At 38.0% G+C, this 22,091-nt stretch overlaps 2 protein-coding genes across 2 annotated transcripts in view; one reads left to right on the top strand and one right to left on the bottom strand.

Annotated features, from left to right (window-relative positions):
• Positions 1–3,266: 3,266 nt before the first annotated feature.
• Positions 3,267–22,091, bottom strand: part of LOC128732360 (uncharacterized) — a 98,548-nt gene continuing 79,723 nt past the window's right edge. Inside the window, exons 5-6 of the mRNA XM_053825607.1 lie at positions 5,166–5,304; positions 3,267–3,439 (exon numbers count right to left, since the gene is read on the bottom strand). Of these exons, the coding sequence (XP_053681582.1) occupies positions 3,267–3,439; positions 5,166–5,304 (312 nt within the window). The remainder of the gene's footprint in view (positions 3,440–5,165; positions 5,305–22,091) is intronic.
• On the top strand, positions 9,996–11,267 carry LOC128732943 (ATP-dependent RNA helicase WM6-like). Its single transcript, XM_053826420.1, has one exon. The coding sequence runs from the start codon at positions 9,996–9,998 to the stop codon at positions 11,265–11,267; it is 1,272 nt and encodes a 423-aa protein (XP_053682395.1).

The raw sequence follows: 22,091 nt of genomic DNA, 5'->3' as shown, positions 1-22,091 counted from the left end.
CATAAAATGTTTGAAAATTGAATACGTTTACAAAATTTGAACAAAATATGACCACTTATGAATTTTGATAGATCCTTTTTTCATGAAATTGCTGAATAAGGATAAGTTAGTTGTTAATAAGTTGAGTAAGTGCAAGTAAAAGTAGGTTGTAAGAGTAAATATTATTCTTTAACATATACATTGCGTAGTAAAGGTCTAGTTTATAGATTTTTGAACTATGCATAATTTCCTGTAATGCCTATTTGATTCACACCAATAAAGTATTCTAGAATAAATTTCATCAATTTTTATTAACCTTCGGTTACTCACGCTGCTGTATTTTGTATAACACGTGTAGGTTTTTGAACGCCATATTGTTATAAAGTTACAAATCGTTGTGTAACTAACGTATATTCTTCAACAAACTTGTTATGAGCAAAATGTCATAATTATTCAATGCATTAATACTTTAAATTGTTGGGAAAATTGATCAGCATAAACTGACATCACAGAAATGAAGCAATCAGCATATCAAAATTAGGGTATTTTTTATAATCAAAGTTCTACAGTTCCTAAACAAGCAAACATAAAGGTATACTATATTCAGCAAAGTTGTGTATTTTTATTATTTGTGCAACTTTGTAATACATGAAAAAGTCATACAACAATTACGAAAAGAGCCAAAATAAAAAACTGATTTCACTAATTCATATATAATAAATAATATTTTTCTAGCTTCGCTGAAGAGATAGGGGGTTACTGTTTTCAGCAAAATTTCTTGTAATAATATACTCTAAAACTTTGCAGAATACATCAATGTGTTATATTGAAACTGAAGAAAAATAATTTTTTTATTCCACTTTTAAGGGGATTAATCAAAATTTAAATTGCACCAGACGATAGAACTTTCAATTTCAAGAAACTCTTCCAAAGGTTCCATAAACCTAAAACCAAGTTTTCCCAGTCAAAACTCTAGTGCGCATATCTTTTTGGCTTTGGGCCATTGTGCGCGCGAATAACCCGTATTACAAAAGTTGGCGCGAGTGTTGGAGGGTTAATATCTTTTGATCGGCAAAACCAATTCTACTGAAATTTTGCAGATATATTTGCAGCATTAAAATCTCTAATTTGATGCCAAAATAATTCAAACTAGATAAATCATCTTAGATGAAATGGTTATAAATTATTATAAATTTTAATGCGTTGTATTCAATTGCTCGTAACTTTCAAATTGAACGTCCAATCAAAAAACAAATCAATAGTGATCTATTAGGCTATGTTACCTTTCAAATGAGACTAATAGCGCCTAAGTCGGTTTAGCCATCTCTAAGAAACAGGCGATAATTATTACCTTGTCAAAACAGGTTTTTTTAGGATAACTTTTAAACTACTTGTTTGTTTTCAATAAAATTTACCCGAAAAATTTAGCGTTAACAAGAGCTTTCATTTGATACCAAGTTCGTTGAAATCGGTCACTTGGTTCCGGAGAAAATCGTGTCACGTAATTTTCACGTTTTTACTAATAACTTTTAAACGAAATGTCGGACCTCGAATAGTGATCAATAGTGATATACTAGGCAATAATACCTTTCAAACAAAAGTAATAGCGAACAAATCGGTTCAGCCATCTCCGAGAAACAGGCGATAGAAAAATTGCGTCGCGCACATACACACACACACACATACACACATACACACACACACACACAGACATTGCTCAGTTCGTCGAACCCTGTCGACTGGTATATGTGGCTCGGCCCTCCGGGCCTCGGATCGATTTCGTGTTTTTCGACCAATTTTTACCTTTGTTATAGTATAACAAAGGTAAAAATGTTTTTCAATGTGTATTTTGAGTTTTAAAAATGGTCCGAAAAAGTGAACTTTTTTAGTGCTGCGGGTGAAACGGACAATGTGTGGGGGTAAGATGGACAGGTATTGTAAATCGCCCCAACTGAGCGCATATTATTATTTTTGACCCTTAACAAATTGAATACGTAAAATATGGTGGTGTAGCGTACAAAAAATGAAGGGGGCAGTCCACTCCCTCCCACTAGAGGCAGCCAATAGAAAGTTGTTTGGCAGCGGCAATATGAACAAGCATTCCAAAAACTGTTTCATATTACGCCGCTGCTAATTTGTTTGAATCACACGTTTGCCGGTTAAATTTTCATTTATATGTTTGAGATACCACTAAGAAGCAAAATCAACAATTTTATTATAATATGTTCACTGACCATCTTACCCACACTAGTAGTTGTCCATTTCACCTCATCATTATACAGTTTTTTAAAGCGTGCACAATTTTTCATACGCAAATGAAATTACGTATTATTTCAATGCAGACGTTACTTGAAAAGGTATTAAATTGAAATACTTCATGCTATGGGCTACATTTTGGAATTAAACCACTCAAAAAGCTTAATTCCGATGGAAAAAAAGTTACATCCAAACGCAGAATCATGTCCAATTTTTAGTTTTTCTGTACTTTATCAAAATTGGAAAGTTCTAAATGATGATTGAAACGTGCAGACATCATGAGATGGCAAGATGGTTGGATGCCCATCAAAACATTTACGAATTTTAATGCTTAACTGGTAGAATCAACCACCTGTCCGTCTTACCCACCCTGTTCGTCTTACCCACAGTTCCCCTATATGCAGATGATTTGAAATTGTTTTTGGCTGTTGAAAAAATGGAAGATTGTCGCCGCCTTCAAGCTTTGCTCGACGTATTTGTTAAATGGTGTAAACAAAACTGGCTTACAATAAGTGTTGGGAAATGCGAGGTGATGAGTTTTTACCGCTCAAAAACTCCGATTCTTTTTAATTATCGAATAGATGGAACTGAATTGCGCAGAGTCGACCATGTTACTGACCTTGGAATTTTGCTGGACACTAAGCTCACATTTAACTTACACCGCGAATCAATTATCTCGAAAGCAATGCGTCAGCTTGGATTTATTGCAAAAATTGGTCGGGACTTCAAGGATCCCCACTGCCTCAAGTCGCTATACTGCGCTCTAGTTCGACCGCTGCTTGAGAACTGTTGCTTAGTTTGGAATCCTCAGCAAGTATCGTGGAACTTACGTGTCGAGAGAGTGCAGAGAAAATTTATCCGGATGGCCTTGCGACATCTACCGTGGCGTAATCCAGAGGAGCTCCCGCCATACTTGGATCGTTGCCGTCTTCTTGACCTAGATTCACTTGAACACCGACGTAGAATCCAGCAGGCAGTGTTTGTGGCAAAAGTCATAAATGGTGAAATCGACTCTCCCCAGCTTTTGTTACTCATGGATTTTCGCGCTTCACAGCGTAATCTAAGATCGACCGGATTACTGCAAGCACCATTTCATCGCACTGCTTTCGGTTGTAACGAGCCTGTAACTGCTTGCAGTAGAACATTTTCGACTGTGGAAGAGCTATTCGATTTCGGACAACCATCGCATAAGTTTGTACAAAGACTACGTAACAGAAATTTTTAATTAGCAATTACTATTCATGTAGACACTGTCAGATGAATTTAACAGAATATAAATGTATAAATGTATAAATGTTTGTTACCTTCCGTTTTCATTTTTCCTCTCAATTTTCTTCTGCTCCTTTTCATCGTCTTCTATTCTATGTTTTCTCTCCTTGTTTTCTTTATTGTTTGCCCCCAATTTTTCCTGTTTTTATTTTCCTGATTTTTATTTTTTTCTCTTTTTATGTCCCGTTATGCCTTCCATTGTGTTGCGTTCTTTTGTTTTTCTTTCTTTTTTCTCATTTTTATATTTTCCAGTCATTTTTTTTCGGTTTGTGAAAATCAATTTTTCGTCGGTAAGCCGACCGAGATTAAGACATGGAAACAGGATGTAAATTTGCTTTACAGATTTGAACCTGTCATTCACAGCTTTGCATTTTCTATTTATATAAGAAGCTTGTGTCTGTACAGAAAACCAGGTCTCTGACAGGATGTCATAAGAGGCTTATCGGTAACTAAAAACAGGTTCCTGACAGGACGTCATGATTCAGTAGCAATGGCTTGTTTCTCAGTCACCTCACTGATCGATTGCTGGACTGCTCGATTGCTCAACTGGTTGACTAGACTGCTCTACTGAACTGTTCGATTCGACTGCTCGAATCAACTGCTTGATTGGACAGATCGACTTGACTGCTTGACTGAACAGCTCGATTTAACTGCTCGATTCGACTGCTTGACACATTTGCTTGACTTACTACGCGATCCGACTGCTGGACTTAACTGCACGATTAAACTGCTCGACTGGACTCTTCGATTCGACTGCTCGACTGGACTGCTTGACTGGACAGCATGATTCATCTGCTCAACTGGACTGCTTGTCTAAACTGTTCGATTCAACTGCTCGATTCCACTGCTCGACTAGACTACTCGACTGGGCTGCTCGACTTGACTGCTCGAATGAACTGCTTGACTCAACTACTCGATTGGACTATTAGAATCGGCTGCTCGACTCAACTGCTCAACCCGATTGCTCGATTCAACTGCTCGACTAGACTACTCGATTTGATTGCTAGACTCAACTGACAGCTTGATTCAACAGCTTGACTAGACTGTTCGACTTAGCCACAGTGTTTTACAGGCGTTTTATTCCGTCGAGTTTGTTCCACGCTGCACTGGAAAACTCATGTATGATCATTTTTCATCCACTTTCAATGGTCGGATCATTTCAAAATTAGTATCAAAATAAGTGGAAACGTCTGTAGAATCAAAATCTGAATTATGTCTTCTTACGAAAACCGCCAAATCAAAACCATTTACAGTCAAACACTTTTTCCATTTGTTTTAAACTTGATCAGAAAAAATTTGGCCACGCGATGCGAAATTTCACTTTTTACTTCCTGGCTTGGTTTCCTGCATGGGCACATTTGACCTTTCATTACAACACCGCACCGGTCAATGCAATGTAACAGCGTTTGAGGGGGATTGAGTACAATAGCCACTCGTAACTCATTACAACCATGAATTGCTTTCCCATTTGGATGACATTCATGATTCCAATAAAAAAAAGAGGTAAAAGTTGCGAGTGTGAACTTCTGAACCAGCTCGGAAACAATTTGCGAGAGCAAAAAAAAGTAGTAGGTACAGAACACACAGACAGAATCGATCCCAGCATGACATCGCTTCCGGCACATAAATCACCGCCCGAGTCCCGAGTCCCGAGCACTTACCGTCGTCCTTATCGCTCATGAAGGAAAAGTGCACTCCGTTGTCGCTGTTGGAGAGCACCCGCACCTGGGGATAGTTCTCGTCGGCCACCTGCAGGGCCGTCCGTTCGTACAGATCGAATACCCGAGCGGTGCATGTTACCTGTGTGTGAAGGAAGGAAGAAGAAAAAAAAAAGATTGTATTAAATCGTCATCATCATCATCATTATCGTTATCGTTATTATGACAAAAAGTGTATGTGCGTGTGATTAGAGCTTATTACAGTGTGGCACGGCTGGGATGTAATCGTTCGTTCGTTTGTTCGTTCGTAGGTGGTCCTCGTGGAAATCAAACGCGAAACAAGCGTACACGTACTTACGACGGAGAGAAGTTAATCCTGCATAATGAAGCGTTCCGTTCGTTAGTGGCGAGATCGATCGATCCACCCACCGCAGACGTAAAGGCACAGTGAGTCGTAAAGTTAATGATGACGAACGGCAAAGCATCAAGGGTAGGTACGGGTGCCAGATTTAGCTTGTAACTCGTCGACATCAAACAGTTAGTCGTGGTGAAAATGGTTGATTTTCTCAACGATTCCATTGCAATTTAAATTCCGTTTCCAAAGAGATAACAGTAGAAAGCTTCCCCCTGTATCTGGAAGGGATTACCACTGGCGTGTCTAGCGACATGAACAAAAGGTGTGGTATCCTACCTTTCTGAAGAATGTTTTGGGCGGGTAAATCGAGTCATCGAGTAGGATGGTGAATCAATTATTATTTATCACAAAATATCGGCCGATTAGGTTGAAAATTCCAAACTGTCGGATACAATTGGATTTAAAATCAAAGTTGAAATTGGACTAGAAACTAGATTTGGAACTGGACTAGAATTTGAGCTGAAATCGGACTTGACATTAAATATGGATTAATTTGGGATGGAAGGTATATTTCAAATTGAACTGAAAATTGGACTTATAATTGAATTTGAAATTGGTCTTAAGTTTGGAATTGGAGAGTTTGGAAATTTGGAAATAGACGAAAAATCGGACTTAAGAGAGGCACTGGAGAATTGTTTAAAAATCGAATTTGAAATTAAAGCATTTTAAAATTTTAATTTTAATGTGGTTTTATTCATTTGGTCATTCACCACAACGAAATTAAAGTCGAAATGAGACATGAAATTGGATTTGAAATTATGCTCAAAATTGAAATTAAAATTGTACTAGAAACTGGATTTGAAATCAATGTTTAGTGTTAAGTTTAAATGAGATTTAAAATTGGAATAAGATTAGATCTGAAATTGGACTTAAAATCGGACATGCAAGTGGACATGAAATTAAGCTTGACGTTGGAAATCTAATTAGACTTGAATTTGAACTTGGATTGACGTATTTAATCTTACTCTCTCGTACGTTTTACTTTTTTAATGTTCATTTTTCTACTTTTCTGTACTGTTTTCTTGGCACTTTAACCTTTTATCGTATCCGTTTTTCCTCTTTTTTCTCATTTTTCTCATTGCTTTTTCTGTCTAGTATTTCCTGTTTCATTGTTCCGATTTCTTCATCCCATTTTTGCTTATTTTCATCCCTGTTTTTACTTTTTTTTACTCAGTTTTTGAGTTTTCCTTATAAGTTTACTATCTTTTTGACGTAGGACTACGTCTTACGGCAAGTTTTGAGATAGGGTGTAATTCCAAAAAATCAAAAAATGCGAGCGTCACGAAAAATGAAAGGTTTTGAGCGCTAATAGCTCAGCGGTTTGCCGATCGATTTTCAATATTCTTATACCAATCGATCGGAAAATCTTCTAAGAATTGACCCAAATGAAGAAAAGTATGGATTTTTTATGTTAAACTATTGAAAAATTGAAAATAATGAACCTATGTTTTACCAGAATTCTCGCTTCGTGATTGGTTGGAAGATTCTTTACGATGATCTAAACCTATACCAATTTGATATCTGTGCTTGGGAAGTAAGCCAAAATAAGTGACAAAGTTTCCTCATTTCCACAAGATTTCTTATCACCGCGGTTAAACCTAGACCATTTTGATGTCCTTGCTTGGGAAGTACGCCGGAAAGAGTGTTAAAGCCCCCTCGTGCCAACAGATTTCTTACGAACGCGATTAAACCTAGTCCAATTTGATATCTGTGTTAGGGAAGTATGCCAGAAAAAACGCCACAAGCCCGTTGTTCAACAGATTGCAAATTCTTTACTGCGAGACGATTAAACCTAGGCGAATTTGATATCTGTGTTGGTAAAATGTGCTACAGCTGTAGTGTTCGGTTACAATACGACTCTGTATGAATACGCATGCTTGCCGTTTCATTAGATGTGTAGTGAAAAGATGTGCTGTTGATAAAATATGATTGAATTGGTAAAATCCCTTCAACGTGGGGAACCATTGGTAATAAAAACAATCTTTAATTTGAGTAAGGTAGCAGGAAAGCAATAGTTTGTGTTCTTGATTTTGTTCAGTGGTATTCAAATGCACAATCTTTTGAGAATTGAACGTATGCAATGTTACTGCTTTGATAAATGTTACATACAACGCATGTAGCATGTATATATGTTGCATATAGCATGTATACATGAAGAATCGAATGATTACAAGCATGAATACATGCTACTATCACTACAAAGAGACTTACGTAGTCCTGCGTCACCTATATCCCTTTAAGCACGGAGGGTTTTAGTTACGATATTTTTGGTTTTTGGATCAATATGAATTTTTTTATCTCTCTAGATATCAAAACCGGTGTATTCTACACATTGCAATAAATGTTTGCTAAATTTAGCAACCTACACAATTGTGTGGGTTCGGCCTTATCTTATACCATTGCACTATGGGCAAAAATGAGTCGAAAAAACGGACGCAATTAAGACATGGCCTGCAGGCTGATAAAATGTAGGTGATCTTAGGTAAAATTTTCCGGTGAATCGCATGGTGCCCACCGCTTTCCTGTTTGTCATCGGGAAGCGCCCCATTTTGTTCATTTTCCCCTATTTTAAACATTTTTAACTCTTTTTGAACTATACCAAGCCAGGCTTTGAAAGAACAAAACATGAAAACCTAATTATTTTGTGTAAAGAAGTCCACAGAATTGAATAGGGTTGACCCCGTTTAGTTTAGAGCGAGATCATCGCTTCGAGGCTCATAGACTACAGCTTTTGAAGCAGCGGCACGGTCGTTACGTAGCTATGGAAATATACGCAATTTTTTGCAAGTTAAGTTTTTACTAACCTTAATACAACAGATATGCCGGAACGTCCAGATTGGCTTAAAAACATTCAAATTTTGATCCAAGAATTTGTCTTAGAAAATCCCGGAGTTGAATACATCATTTGGCACACTTCTTTTTTATTTTATAAATGACTAGTTTTAGGTTTCGGTAGTACTCTAAACGGAAGTTCCGTAGTGTGGAGCATGAACGAATACTCTACAGTATAATGTATTCATTCTTACTGACTCAAAATGAGATGGCAGCAGCAGATTTCGTTTTATTTCATCTGTTACTTATGACGTGAAAAAATAATCCCACTGCGATCTGGAATTTCTCCGGGAAAATGGATCCAAAATTTTTTCATTGAAGGTCAATCTAAGGTGGTTCTTTGAAGACAAGTTGTATAAAAATAGATCAAAAAATAGTAAAGATAGAGCCAAAAGTGTAACGGCAAATACACTAATTTTTGAAGTCCCGGCGGGAACGAAAAGGTTAAAGTAGGTATACAATAAGGCCGAACCTACACAATTGTGTAGGTATGAAAAACAATGTGCATAAGTAAGTTGTAAAAGTTATTTCCCGTAAATTTTTAAGTACATCAATTAGAAACACTTATTACCAATAATTTTTTATCTAAGCAATTTCGAAATACGGATCCAATAAGAAAATACGACAGATAAAACTTTTTGCTGTTTTCACAAGATTTTGACGACTAGATAATAATTAATCCAAGCACAAAAGAAAACTTCTTTTCAGCTATTTTCTATTTTTTCTACGAGTTACTATGTTTACACAAGAGATTGGTGCCATATATGTAAAAGTACCATGTTTAGAAAAGAAAGGAAAAAAATTTAAAAGTAGTCATGTCTCACCTACACAATTGTGCGGGCTCGGGCTTAAAGGGATATATGCGGTCGTATCTTGTACACAACCCCTCTGATTTTTTTTATAAAATCAATTATCTGTGGGCTCTACAGTCTGAAAAACTCGAAAAATGAGTGTACGAGTTGAGTTAACGCTTCTAGCATGAAACAGAAATGGAAATTCGAACAATGGAATTTCCGAAAATCGTCCAAAAAAATTTTCCTTCGTTTTTGTTATTTTTCCGTAGATTTTTGCATAGAAAATAATAACGTATACATTATAAGCAAGAATAGATTCGGTTTCCACGTTTAAACTTTAAATAAAAATGCTTAAAACCCATGTTTTTTTTGCTCGATTAAAAAATTCACTTTGTTTTTTTTCGCCCTGGTTTTTTTTCGCCTTTTTCCTGGTCTTAGACCGAGATCGTTAGCCACCACTGCGACCACTGTGGTAATGTGAGAGTGTAGGTAAAGTGTGGTAAAAGAAAAAAAGAAAAAGCGTGGTAGGTAAGTGTGTAGGTAAAAACTGCACAAATTTAGGTTTTTTTCATTTTTCTGCGTGGATAGGGTGGATTTTAAAGATAGGTAGCGCAGACCTAAACTACCGACACCGCTTTTACCTATACTCGTTTTCAATTTCCAAATCGTTTATATTCTCCTGTTTGATTCTCATTTCTCATTCGTTTACTTTTCATCGAGTAGTAAAGACCGCATTGCACTTACGGCGTTATACATTTCTGGTTAATTTCGAACTTCAACTAAACAGAAACAATGGCTGATAACCATGATCTCTTGGATTACGAGGATGAGGACCAGACCGAGCAGGTTACTACGAAACCGGCTGAGCAGCCAAAAAAAGCTGTAAAAGGAACGTACGTCTCGATTCACAGTTCCGGGTTTAGGGATTTTTTGCTGAAACCCGAAATTCTCCGTGCCATTGTGGATTGTGGTTTCGAGCATCCATCAGAAGTGCAACATGAATGTATCCCACAGGCGGTGCTTGGTATGGATATCCTGTGTCAGGCTAAGTCTGGTATGGGAAAGACGGCTGTCTTTGTCCTGGCAACTTTACAGCAGCTGGAACCAACGGAAAGTGTACCATACGTGCTGGCTTTGTGCCACACTCGTGAGTTGGCCTTCCAAATCAGTAAGGAGTATGAACGCTTTTCCAAGTATATGCCCAGCATTAAGGTAGCCGTGTTCTTCGGTGGGCTGCCCATTCAAAAGGATGAAGAAGTGCTGAAGTCAACCAACCCGCATATCATCGTTGGAACACCGGGCCGTGTCCTTGCATTGATTCGTAACAAGAAGCTGAATTTGAAGCACCTCCAACATTTCATCCTGGATGAGTGCGATAAGATGTTAGAGCAAATAGATATGCGTCGAGATGTACAGGAAATTTTCCGTAATACACCGCACGCTAAACAAGTAATGATGTTCTCCGCTACGCTTAGCAAAGAGATTCGCCCCGTGTGCAAGAAGTTTATGCATGATCCAATGGAAGTTTATGTTGACGACGAAACCAAATTGACGCTTCATGGATTACAACAGCATTATGTTAAGTTGAAGGAGAACGCAAAGAACAAGAAGCTCTTCGAACTTTTGGATGTATTGGAGTTTAATCAGGTCGTTATCTTCGTAAAATCCGTGCAGCGCTGCATGGCGCTGGCTCAGCTGCTTACGGAGCAAAACTTCCCGGCTATCGGGATTCACCGTGGCATGGTGCAGGAAGAGCGCTTGTCCCGTTACCAGCAATTCAAGGATTTCCAGAAACGTATTCTGGTAGCTACCAACTTGTTTGGACGCGGAATGGATATTGAACGTGTCAACATTGTCTTCAATTATGATATGCCCGAGGATTCCGATACCTACCTGCATCGCGTGGCTCGTGCCGGACGATTCGGTACCAAGGGGCTGGCGATTACATTTGCTTCCGATGAAACAGATGCGAAAATTTTGAACGAAGTACAGGATCGATTCGACGTTAATATTACCGAACTCCCGGATCAAATAGATCTCTCGTCGTACATTGAAGGACGATAAAATGCCACAACAAAAATGCAAATTTACAAATGAAAATAAAATGACAATTAAAATGCAATGATAGTACCGTAAGTTGACAATTAAAAAGACGAATGTCTTACGTCAATAGTGATATATACAAATAAAATAATAATAAAATAATAATAAGAATTCAATTTAAATTTAGACTAATTTAGTTTGTAACTAGGAGTAAAAAACGCAAAATAAATTTACGTTAATTTGTGAATCCTGACAGCTTTTCTTTTCTTTACAATGATGAGTCTGATCAAGACGAGGAAGGTTTGATTTGCGCTAGAGCTTCCGTTATAAGGATTTTAACTAGGATACTACGCTGTGTAGTAAAAGTCAGCTCGTACACCAAGCTTCACAAACAAAATTCTGACTCCATTAACACTTGGTTAGTTCAATTTTTTACATGATCTATTGTATGCATTTCTGATGTATCAATTTTGTCACTAACTTTGTCACTAACGTTCAAGCACATAACTTTGCAAGCTTTCCCACGTTGCACAGTGGGGCGACTCCATACAAATGCTGGCCAAGCAAAAAAATCTCTTTAAATCAGGGCGTGTTGTGGGTTCAAATCCGGTTATAATCTCTGATTACAGCTTGGTCCGACCCATGCACCTTCCAGCATTGGACAAAAGATAGGAGTCACAACGACAACTTGTTAAGCATAGCTACCTATTACCCCCCTTCCTTTCCACCCTTCCCCTTCATTCCCGGAAAAAATCCTTCTTCATTACTTTCCCTTACCGTCCCTTCATCAATTGTTGTAGAATCATCGTTTCAAAAAAATATTAATATATGCCTGACCGCATTTCAAGGTCATGACTAAAGTCACGAGTTTGGTCAAGATTAGTATGCTTGAAAATGTTTTTTCAACAAATGGCTCAAAATCAAGGGTCAGAATAACGGGTTGACTTTTATTCACTTTTCTTCTTTTTGTTTCCGGTTTTACTCCTCTCTCGTTTTTTTTCAGTCTCGTGTTTTCTGTTTCATTATTCCATATTTTCTTATTTTCAGTTCAGTTTTTCCTATTGTTTCTAACAATTTGATTTATAACTTTTTTCCCGTTTTCTGTCTTTTTTCTTTTCTTTTACCTGGTGTCGTTTTCAGTTCTTGTTTTTACTTTTTCTCGTTTTTCGTCTTTGCCAGTGCTTTCGTTCCTCTTTTAAATGCCTCATTTTTCTTCTTTTCTGTCATGTTCATTCTGTTTTCAGCTCTTTTTTCGCTGTGTTCTCCGACTATCCTGATATAAAATCCCGTTGTTCGTCTTTTTCTCTACAGGTTTACCTATTTTAGTCCGTTTTTCCTGTTTTACGTTACTATTTTTCTGTCCCATCTTTCCTTCCCGTTCTCATTTCCCGTTACCATTTTGTCCCATCTCTCTCCTTTTATATTTCATTTGACTCGTTTTCCTCATTTCCTCTGTCGGTTTTCTTGCTTTCTTTCGCTATTCTTCTTTTCCTTTTTCGTTTCTCCGCTCTTTTTTGCTCCGTTTTCCCTTTCTTGTCTTGTTTTCCTTCTTTTTTAACATTATCCCCACCTGTTCTGTCACGTTTTTTTTTTCTGTTTTTTCTTTTTTTCTCTTCTTTTTCGTTTTTCACTCTTTTCAGCCCCAATTTTCCTCTTAATTTTCTCTTTTTTGTTCCGTTTTTCGCCTTTTTTTCGTTTTTCCCCTTTACCAGTGTTGTTTTTCTATTGTTTTCTGTGCCATTACTCCCATTGTCTCCTTTTAAATGTTTTGTTTTTATCTTTCTGGTTTTCTAGCTCATTTCGTTTTTCGTTTTATCCCTTTTGTCTTCCGTTCTCATTTTCGCTCTCCAGTTTACTATATTCTGCTCTCGTTTCTCAATGCTAATGCTCCGGTATTTTCATCCTTTTCTATCCCGTTGTTTACTTTATTTTCACCGCCTGCTTTTTCTATCCGCTTCGTTTTCGTTTTTTATCGTTTTTCCTTCTTTCCTCTCATTTTTATTCTTTTCTCTTCCGTTCTCCCTCTTGTTCTGAGCAGTTTCCTCTTTTTTCCTCTTTTTTAAGGAAAATGGGACACATGTCCCAGTGTGCCTGCTCTTTAGAGCAGTCAAAGCCAGACTCAAAGAGGAGATCAAAAGGAGCCAATCAAACTTGTACACTAGAATTTCGTTTTACGTCCGTTCATTTTACGTGATTTCGTTTTACGTCACTTTTTACGTCCAAATTTTGAATTAACGTCCTTTCGTTTTACTTCCGACATTTGAATTAACGTCTTCGGGAATGTTATTTAAATGGCTGCCACCTTCAAGATGGTATGGAAAATAGCGCAGAATTGACTCACTACGTGGCGCTAGCGTATTTTTAGCATTCTTATACAAGCTCCGATACAAATGAAATTCAAATTTACTCAACGCCAGATAGAGCTTATATAAGAATGCTACATATACGCTAGCACCACGTAATGAGCGAATTCTGCATTATTTTCCATACCATCTTGAAGGCGGCAGTCATTTGAGTAAACTTCCCGAAGACCGCAACATTCTAGATAGTCAGCAGCGCAAGATATGGCCTGCATAAGAGTACTACATATGTAGCTCTGTAGCTTAAACGCTACGGCGATTTTAAAAGGAAAACACAAGATGAGGGTGTAGAAATTTATTCCTAAAATCACTATCTACTATCCTAACCCTACAACGCTTTCTAGCCCCCGTTTTCACTTGGGGTAACATCTTCCAAAAAGCAACAACCTCTTCCAGAACACAACAACCCTCTGCTTGAGGTTTTAAATTATCATTACTCCCTTGCTCGTGGCGTTGCCGCCCGTATTTATAACAGCTTTTAATTGCTCGTAGCAAGAAGTACTAGAGCAGCTGCTGAGAAAAACAAAGAGAGAGTAGAGCGGAACTTAAGTTCTATGAGAGTCTCAGTTGGCGCGCGAAACTTCTCACACATGTACTAAGCTAACTCCCATCGCACGTTCGACGTACAATGTTTGTTATTTTCCATGTGCAAACATTTGCGCGTGCCCCTGAGCCTGGCATAGAACTAAACCTTACGGCCGTACCGAAAGGTAAAACTTTCGCTGTCGTGCAGCTTCGGTCAATGGTAACCGTCGCGGCCACCGGTGGTCAATGTTACCCGTACTGGGCACTGACGCTGCACATATACACTAGCGCCACGTAGTGAGACAATTCTATAATCCATACAATCCGACGAAAAGCCCTTGATCTGCTAAACAACTTTGTCGAAGACAACAACGTTCACTACGTTCTATACGTCCCCCCAATAGTGGACGTAAAACGAGATTTGAGTGTAATTCACTACGAATCGTTGACGATCGGTAACAGCCAGCGTGGCAAAATCTAGGAGAGTAGGCGGGGTTTATCGGCTTTATGCCACGATTGCTGCATCCAATCCACCACCGGTTTTGTAGATGAAAAAAAAAAATAACAGAAATAACTTCTTCCATTCACTCCTTCGGTAGTGTTTCCAGGAGAAGGCTGGCAATGCCCAAGAAAGAACAATCATCAATTTGGAACTCGAACAAATAGCAAAAGGAGCCACAATTAGCTCAGCCACTTCTTCGCCAGATGGAAGCTACAGAAGCTGGTGTGGCTTCCTAGGCCAAGATATCCATCGGAAGGTTCTGCTTGATATAGGGCTATATGTTCACTGAACACTTCCGAAGAGCTCAAGGAAAAAGTTGATAATAACTGACTGACGAAATACCCAGAATGCGAACAGGAATGGTCGAATAAGCAGTTTGGTTAGCGGAATGGGACATCGAATGGGTGGATGTAATTCGGAAAGTCATAAGCCGTTGAAGAATGCACAGAATGGCAGTTTCCGACAATCTGGGCAGAGTTCTGCAAAGCTTTATTCAGGATCGGGTACTGTCGTATAGCACGTTAGTCTGACAAAATTCCATTTGAATCATGGTGGGAGTTCCTCAAGGTTTTATCATTGGTTCAACTCTTTAGAATGTATAACATTTTATTGGCACAGAAACTGCTGAAAGGTGTCGAGATTGTTGCTGTTGGCTGTGTGAACGATGTGTACAGAACGCTAGAAGGTGTAAAAATGCTGGCGATCGAGTCCATACTCATGATCGGACACTTCGGCTAGACCAACGGAGAATACCGGTACATGGCTAGCTCGGAGAAAGTCAAATTTGTTGTCTTTCAAAGCATCAACCGTCTGTGGTTTATTACACTAGAGTCGAAGGTTTGCTTCAATAAATCAATTGGAAGACGCGCGGGGTGGCATATTGCACCATCTTGTTGAAACTACTGCTCATCCGCATTAAGGACACTCAATTGTGGTACAGAAAAGTCGCAGAAATTCTACCAAAGTAATGGTTAACGGTGATTTCGAGAATGCGGCATATTTAAAAAGAAAATAGATGCTGGAAGTAAGAACGCATACACACGTAGACATTGTTCAGTTTATCGAATATTCGTTTTACGACTAATTTCTAATCTGTTTACACAAACACAATTACACAAAACATGTTTTGTCAGCCAGTAGCTAGCGTTAGAGATTCACTAGGTTTATGTACGCAAACAACTACTCTTCGAGCAAAGAAAGGTAAATTCACACAAAGTTCATTATTTTTGTGTTTCGCGAGCATTGCAAACCATTTGGAAAAGCCCGAGAAAACCTCAATCCGATCGTGTGTGTGTGTGCGCTGCCACCCGTCCATAATTGAATTCCGACATTGTTTAATTCAAAGGCGAGCACAAAAATCAAACCCGTGTTATGCTTCAATTCATTATCGAATTAAAAATGTAGATTTGCACATTATAATGCATATAAATTAGTTCGCCGGTTGTGACAGAGGGGGGAGGGGGTGTAGACAAATGTGACGTCCATAAAAAAATATTGTTTAGAAAAAGGCTACAAAAATATATTGTTTAGTCATTCATCACTCATCAATTCATTTTGATTTTTGAACATATCTTACTTCAGAAACTCGTAGCCCGATATTATTGAAACAAATAAATGAAGCTGATTCTGACTTTCCTTCGCTTTAAACATGAAGTAGCTTGTTTTATTTGTCGAATAGAACTATTCAAGCAAGCTTCAATTGAAACTGATGATTGTTTCATCTGACGGCTATTGAAAGTCAGGCACGATTTGTCAATGTTGACTAGATTTTTTATACCATACCTTTTGCATTCAAAGTTTTGACCTTTCTTCTAAAAATTTAAGAGAAAAGTACAATTTAAACTTTAAAAGCTATCGTCATGATGTAGTGAAACTTGCTCCACCGCACCGACGCAGATTGGAGCCTGTTTTGAAGCGAAGCGGCGCACTTCACCTTGAAACCAAATTTTTATTACTTCATTGATAGGTGACAATTTGCAATTGACGGTCACGTTGCGGTTACGTCCTGGGGTGACATTGCGATTTCTTGTTTCGAGTGATTTTGGTTCGTTTCGCGGAAACAAACCTCTGAAACTTTCCTGAAACGATTCTGAAACTTTTCCGAAGCTACTCTGAACTGCTCTAAAATTATTCTGGAACTGCTCTAAAACTCCTCTGAAACTTCTATGATACTGCTCAGGAACTGGTTTAAATTTGCCATGAAAATGCTCTATAAATATTTTGAAGCATCCCGGAAACTGCCCACAAACTAATCTAAAATTTATAGCTTTAAAGCTATAAATTCTCTGAAACTGCAGCAAAAATGCTTCAACACTGCTGTACAACCGATTAGAAGACCTGTTCTGAAGCTAATTGATGTTTCTCTGGAACTGCTTTGAAACCGCTTTGTAAATACTCAGAATCTATTCCTAAACCAGTTCTGAATATAGCCTTTAGAATAACTATTCTAAAGTTGCTCTGAAGCTCCTCAGAAATCGTTCAGTAACTCCCTAGCAACCGTTCCAAAACTGCTGTGAAACAGCTCTGAAACCACTCTGAAACTTCTTGGAAAATGTTCTAAAAAACTGCACTGAAGGTAACCCGAAGCTGACCTGAAACTACTCTAAAATTGCACTGAAGTTGCTTTTCTAAAAGTTCTCTGAAACGGTTTGGAAGCAGTGCTGAAACTGCTCTGAAATTATTTTAAAAAGGTCCCTAAAATTATTAAAAACTACTGCGAAATTTGTCTGAAATTGTCTAGAAACCGCTCTAGAACCGTCCAGAAACTGCTCAGAGGTACTTTTAAAACCGCAGCTGATGGATGATGGACTTTTGTTGACCGACTGACGTGTCGTAGTTCGTAGACCAGCATTCGATTCTGAAAACAGCTTCTCAGGATGTTGCAACACAGATAGTCGGGGACTCTCATTCTGTGCAGCGTTTGCTTCCTAGCTGGTACTGTTAAAAGCGTTCTTAACGTCTTAACGGTTATCACGACCCAGTATCGATCTATCCGCTGCATCAATAGGTTCTTGGCCCTCTCGATTACTGACCGGATTGCATCCACCGTGGACTTACCTTTCCGGAAGACAAATTGCTCGTTCGACTACGAAAGTAACATTACCCGGTGGTTTTCCTGGTTTATCCTGCAACGCCAGTTTCTGCGCCTTCCATCTGCCTGTGATTTGGGAATCGGCATCCAGGTATTTCTGCATCACCGACCTAAACGTGTCCGGAGATGACAGGGTCGTCGTCCATCTCAGAAGCTTTTCTCGCACTGCAACTGCTCAGAAATTGCTTTCTGAGTTCTTCAGAAACTGTTGTGAAACTTGTCTGAAACTGCTCATAACCTGCTCTGAAGTTGTTTGAACACAATTCTAAAACTTCTCAGCAACTGTCTTCAAACTGAGCTGATACTGCTCAGCAACTGGTCAAAAACCACTTTGGAACTGCTCAGAAACTGCTTTGTAACTGATCTAGAATTTTTTTCAAACTGTTCTGAAACTGCTCTGAAAATACTTTGAAACGACTCTGATATTTCCCGGAAACTGCCTCAACCTTTATTATAACCTCAAGTTTATCTCAACCTGTTCAGAAACTAGCCCGAAGATGCTCAGAAACCGTCTTACAATCGCAAGAAACTGTTCAAAAATTTCTCAAGATACTGGTTCAAACCTGAATTGAAACTGCTTCAAAACTAATTCGAAGCTCACTAAAACTACTTTTAAACTGCTAAGAACCTGTCTTGAAATTGCTCTGTAACTGCTGTAAAATTGTTCACTAAAAAACTTTTCGGAACTGTCTTAACGCTTTTTCGGAACTGTATAAGAACCTCTTTAAAACTGCACAGAAGATCCTCTGAAACTGCTGTGAAACTGGTCAGAAACTGTTACTCTGTTAAAGCTTTCCAGAAACTAGTCTGATACTGCTTAAAAACTACCAGGAAACTGCCCTGGAAATACTTATAGACTGGTCTGAAACTACACTAGAATTGCTCAGAAACAGCTTTTGAACTGATAGCAAACTGTTTTTCAACTGCTATGAAACTGCCAAAAAATTGCTCAGAATGTTATCCGAAACTGCTAAGAAACTATTCCAAAACTACTTAGAAACTGTCCCAGTTGCACGCAAACTGTTAAGAAAACAGCTCAGATTGCTGCAGATTGTTCTGAAACTGCCCTAAAAGTGCAATTAGACTGGTCTGAAATTGCTCCAAAATTGCTGTGAAACTTCTCAGATATTACGCAGAAACTGTATTGAAACAGCTCTAAAACTGAATCGGAGCCACTCTGAAACTATTATGAAGAGTTTAGTGGTTGCTTTGGAATTGTTCTGAAACTGTTGTGAAACAATTCAAAAACTGTTCTTAAAAATACTCTGAAACTGCCTTTAAGCCACTGTAAAACTGTCCAAAAACAAAACTGCTCATAAATTGTTTTAAAATTACTCTAAAACTGCCTTGTAACTAAACGGATTTAAAAACTGTCCCAGAATCAGGGCTGCAATGATCCTTTTTTTCTACCGCAGCTACACCACTGCGCCTTTACATTCACACCGTCCATTCAGTGGTGGAATGCGAACGCTATGCATAACACAACCAGCAGTAGTTCGCTCAATCATACCTCCGATTGAACAGCAGAACGAATACGTTCTGATCTTTTACATTTTACGTTTTCGTGTCGATCAAATTTCCTTTACCGTTTGGAGCAGCGGATGACTGCAAAACAGTTATTTGACTGACAGTCACCACACTAACGAAAAGCAATCGCGCTATCGTTTGATTAAATACTACAAAAAAAAAAACAACCACTAAATGTGCATTGAAGAAGTCGGTCGGACGCCGTTCGACACAAACGAATATTTTGCTTCTGTCGGACCGACGCCGGGCGACAAACTTTCATTGTAGGTAGCCAATTTGAAGACCTTATGCTCCCAGTCAGTTTGCAGTTTACACTCTGCAATATGAACGCAAAGCGGGAGAACGACTGTTGGTTTCTGTGGAGAAGCCACATATATTGTGGCTCCGAAAATCCGAATATGTCCGAAAAAATAAATAATAAATTTTCAGCAGTTTTCGTAGTTGTGGAACAAATGCGCATTAAACTTTACCTTGCATATTGAAAGTGGCTACAATGAACACAGCAAAGCAAAGCCTAGATGCTACATTCCGTTTTCGAAACTTGACCTTCTGTTTTTATACGACAGACTTTGCAACCAGCTGGTAGAGTGCAGGACAATTGCAGGGCCAGTTGCTACGATCCTATTAAGTCTAATGGCCCCTCCCAGTCGAGATTCGAACATAAGACGACTGGCTTATTAGGCTAGCGTCATACCTCGAAGCCAACTGGGAGGCTAATAGCTAACAATGAACACACCATCAAAATTTAGCAGTGTGGTGAGTGACCAACAGGTTAAAATCGCATTAAAATAAATATATAAAAAAAATTACTGGGTTTTGAAAGGAGTTAAACTTGGAATTAGGTATTTCCTGACCCAAGTTCCCAATTAGGTTTAAAAATTAGAAATTGAAAATGAAACCGGTCATAACATTGGACATTGGACTAACTGACATTGGTTGGACTTAAAATTAAACTTAAAATTGGATTTAAATAGAGCTTTAAAATAAAAATGAAATGGGAATTTATACTGAAACTGGAGTTGAAATTGGACATAAAATTGGTTGAAGTTAGACTTGAAATTGGACTTTAAATTAAATTTAAAATTGTATTTAGAGTTTGATTTAAAATTGACCTTAAATTAAGTTTGTTATTGGACATAAAATTGAACTTGAACAAGAAATTTAACTTAAAATTGGACATTAAATTGTACTTGAAATTGGACATATATTGCATATAAAATTAGGCGTAAAGTTTAGCTTGAAATTGAACGTGAAATTAGACTTGGAATTGGACGCGAAATCCATCACATCACATCCAATGGCCATCACAATGGATTGCAAATTAGGCATAAATTGGACGTAAAATTGGACTCACAACGTAGTATAGAAACGTTGGAAAAATATCCCAACTACATGCCCAATATTTTTCAAATAATTTATATCCAAAACTTCCCATAATTTATCAGTTTTCATAACTTTTAATGCATTCTAATCAGTTAAATTTAAACTATTAAATATTGGATTGGAGTAAATATTGGAAAAAAAATTATGGCTAAAAATTTACCAAGTGGAATTTGCAGGTTTTGAAAAAATGCTGGAGTTAAATTATAAGTAAGAAAAAATCCTTTTTACCCGAGAAACTGGACAAAAGAATGACAAAATACCAAATTATCAGCTGTTCCACGTGGAAGGAACTTCGGACCGTTCCTGTTTTACATATTTTCAACAGAAAAAAGATCCGTTCAATGGCTAGCTCAAAAATTTCCTTTGGCTAGGTTACACTTGTACACTTGCATAGAAGTATGTAATGTTCGTAATATTTTTCCCACTAAACGCAGCAAGGGATAAATAACACGATCAGTTGCAAAATGTCGAGAAAAATGTGTTCCTAGGTATATGTATGTGTCGTAAAATAACATAGTCTTCAACTGTTCAGACCAAAAAGCGTTCGATGTGTTTAATTGCAACAACAAAATCATTCTTTTATGAAACTTGAGCCAATAACTCCATAAAGAATGGCCGTGCATCGAGAAAAGAAACGAAATTGAACTGGAACTTGGTCCTAAAGTTAGACTTGAAATTGAACTTGACGTCGGACTTAAAATTGAATTTGAAACTATATTAGGATTTGATTCAAAGTAAGCTTGAAATTAAGCTTATAACTGAACTTAACAGTGAATTTAAAATTAGAGTTGAAATTAGAGGAAACTGTTTTTTGGACTCTTTTTTAACTCTTTTTAGACATTTTATGGACATTATTCTTGGGTTCTTCTAGAGCTCTTCTTACCGTTCTTGCACTTTTCCTAGAATCTTCTGGTCTCTTTTTGGATATTTCTTGAAATTTTTCTGTGCCTCTTCTAAAACTCTTCTTAGTTTCTTCTCTTCTAGGACTCTTCTTGTACGCTCCTTAGACTCTTCTTAAACTTTTCTTGGGCTTGTCATGGACCATTCAAGGTTATTTCAGAGTCACCTCAAGCCCATTTTAGGGTCACTTCAGAGTTTCTTCAGAGATACTTCAGAGCTATTTCATTGCTACTTCGGGGCTGCTTAAAGCCACTTCAACTTTTCCGGAACCACTTCAAGGCTGTTTCAGAGCCACCTCCGAGCTATTTTAGCGCCACTTTAGGGTTATTCCAGTGCCATTTCAGGGTCTCTTTAGGACAGATTTCGGGGCTAATTCACAACTATTTCAGAATCACTTCAAGGCTATTTTAGGCCCAATTCAGGGCTGCTTCCAGACTGTTTTAGAACTACTTCAGGACTATTCCGAACCATTCTACCGACACTTTAGAGGTATTTCAGAGCCACTTCGGGGTTATTTTAGCGCCACATCAGGGCTATATCATTGTCATTTCGGGGTA

Source organism: Sabethes cyaneus, chromosome 1 (assembly GCF_943734655.1).
Source record: "Sabethes cyaneus chromosome 1, idSabCyanKW18_F2, whole genome shotgun sequence".
NCBI classification, from domain to species: Eukaryota; Metazoa; Arthropoda; class Insecta; order Diptera; family Culicidae; genus Sabethes; species Sabethes cyaneus.
This window is presented reverse-complemented; position numbering and strand designations above follow the sequence as displayed.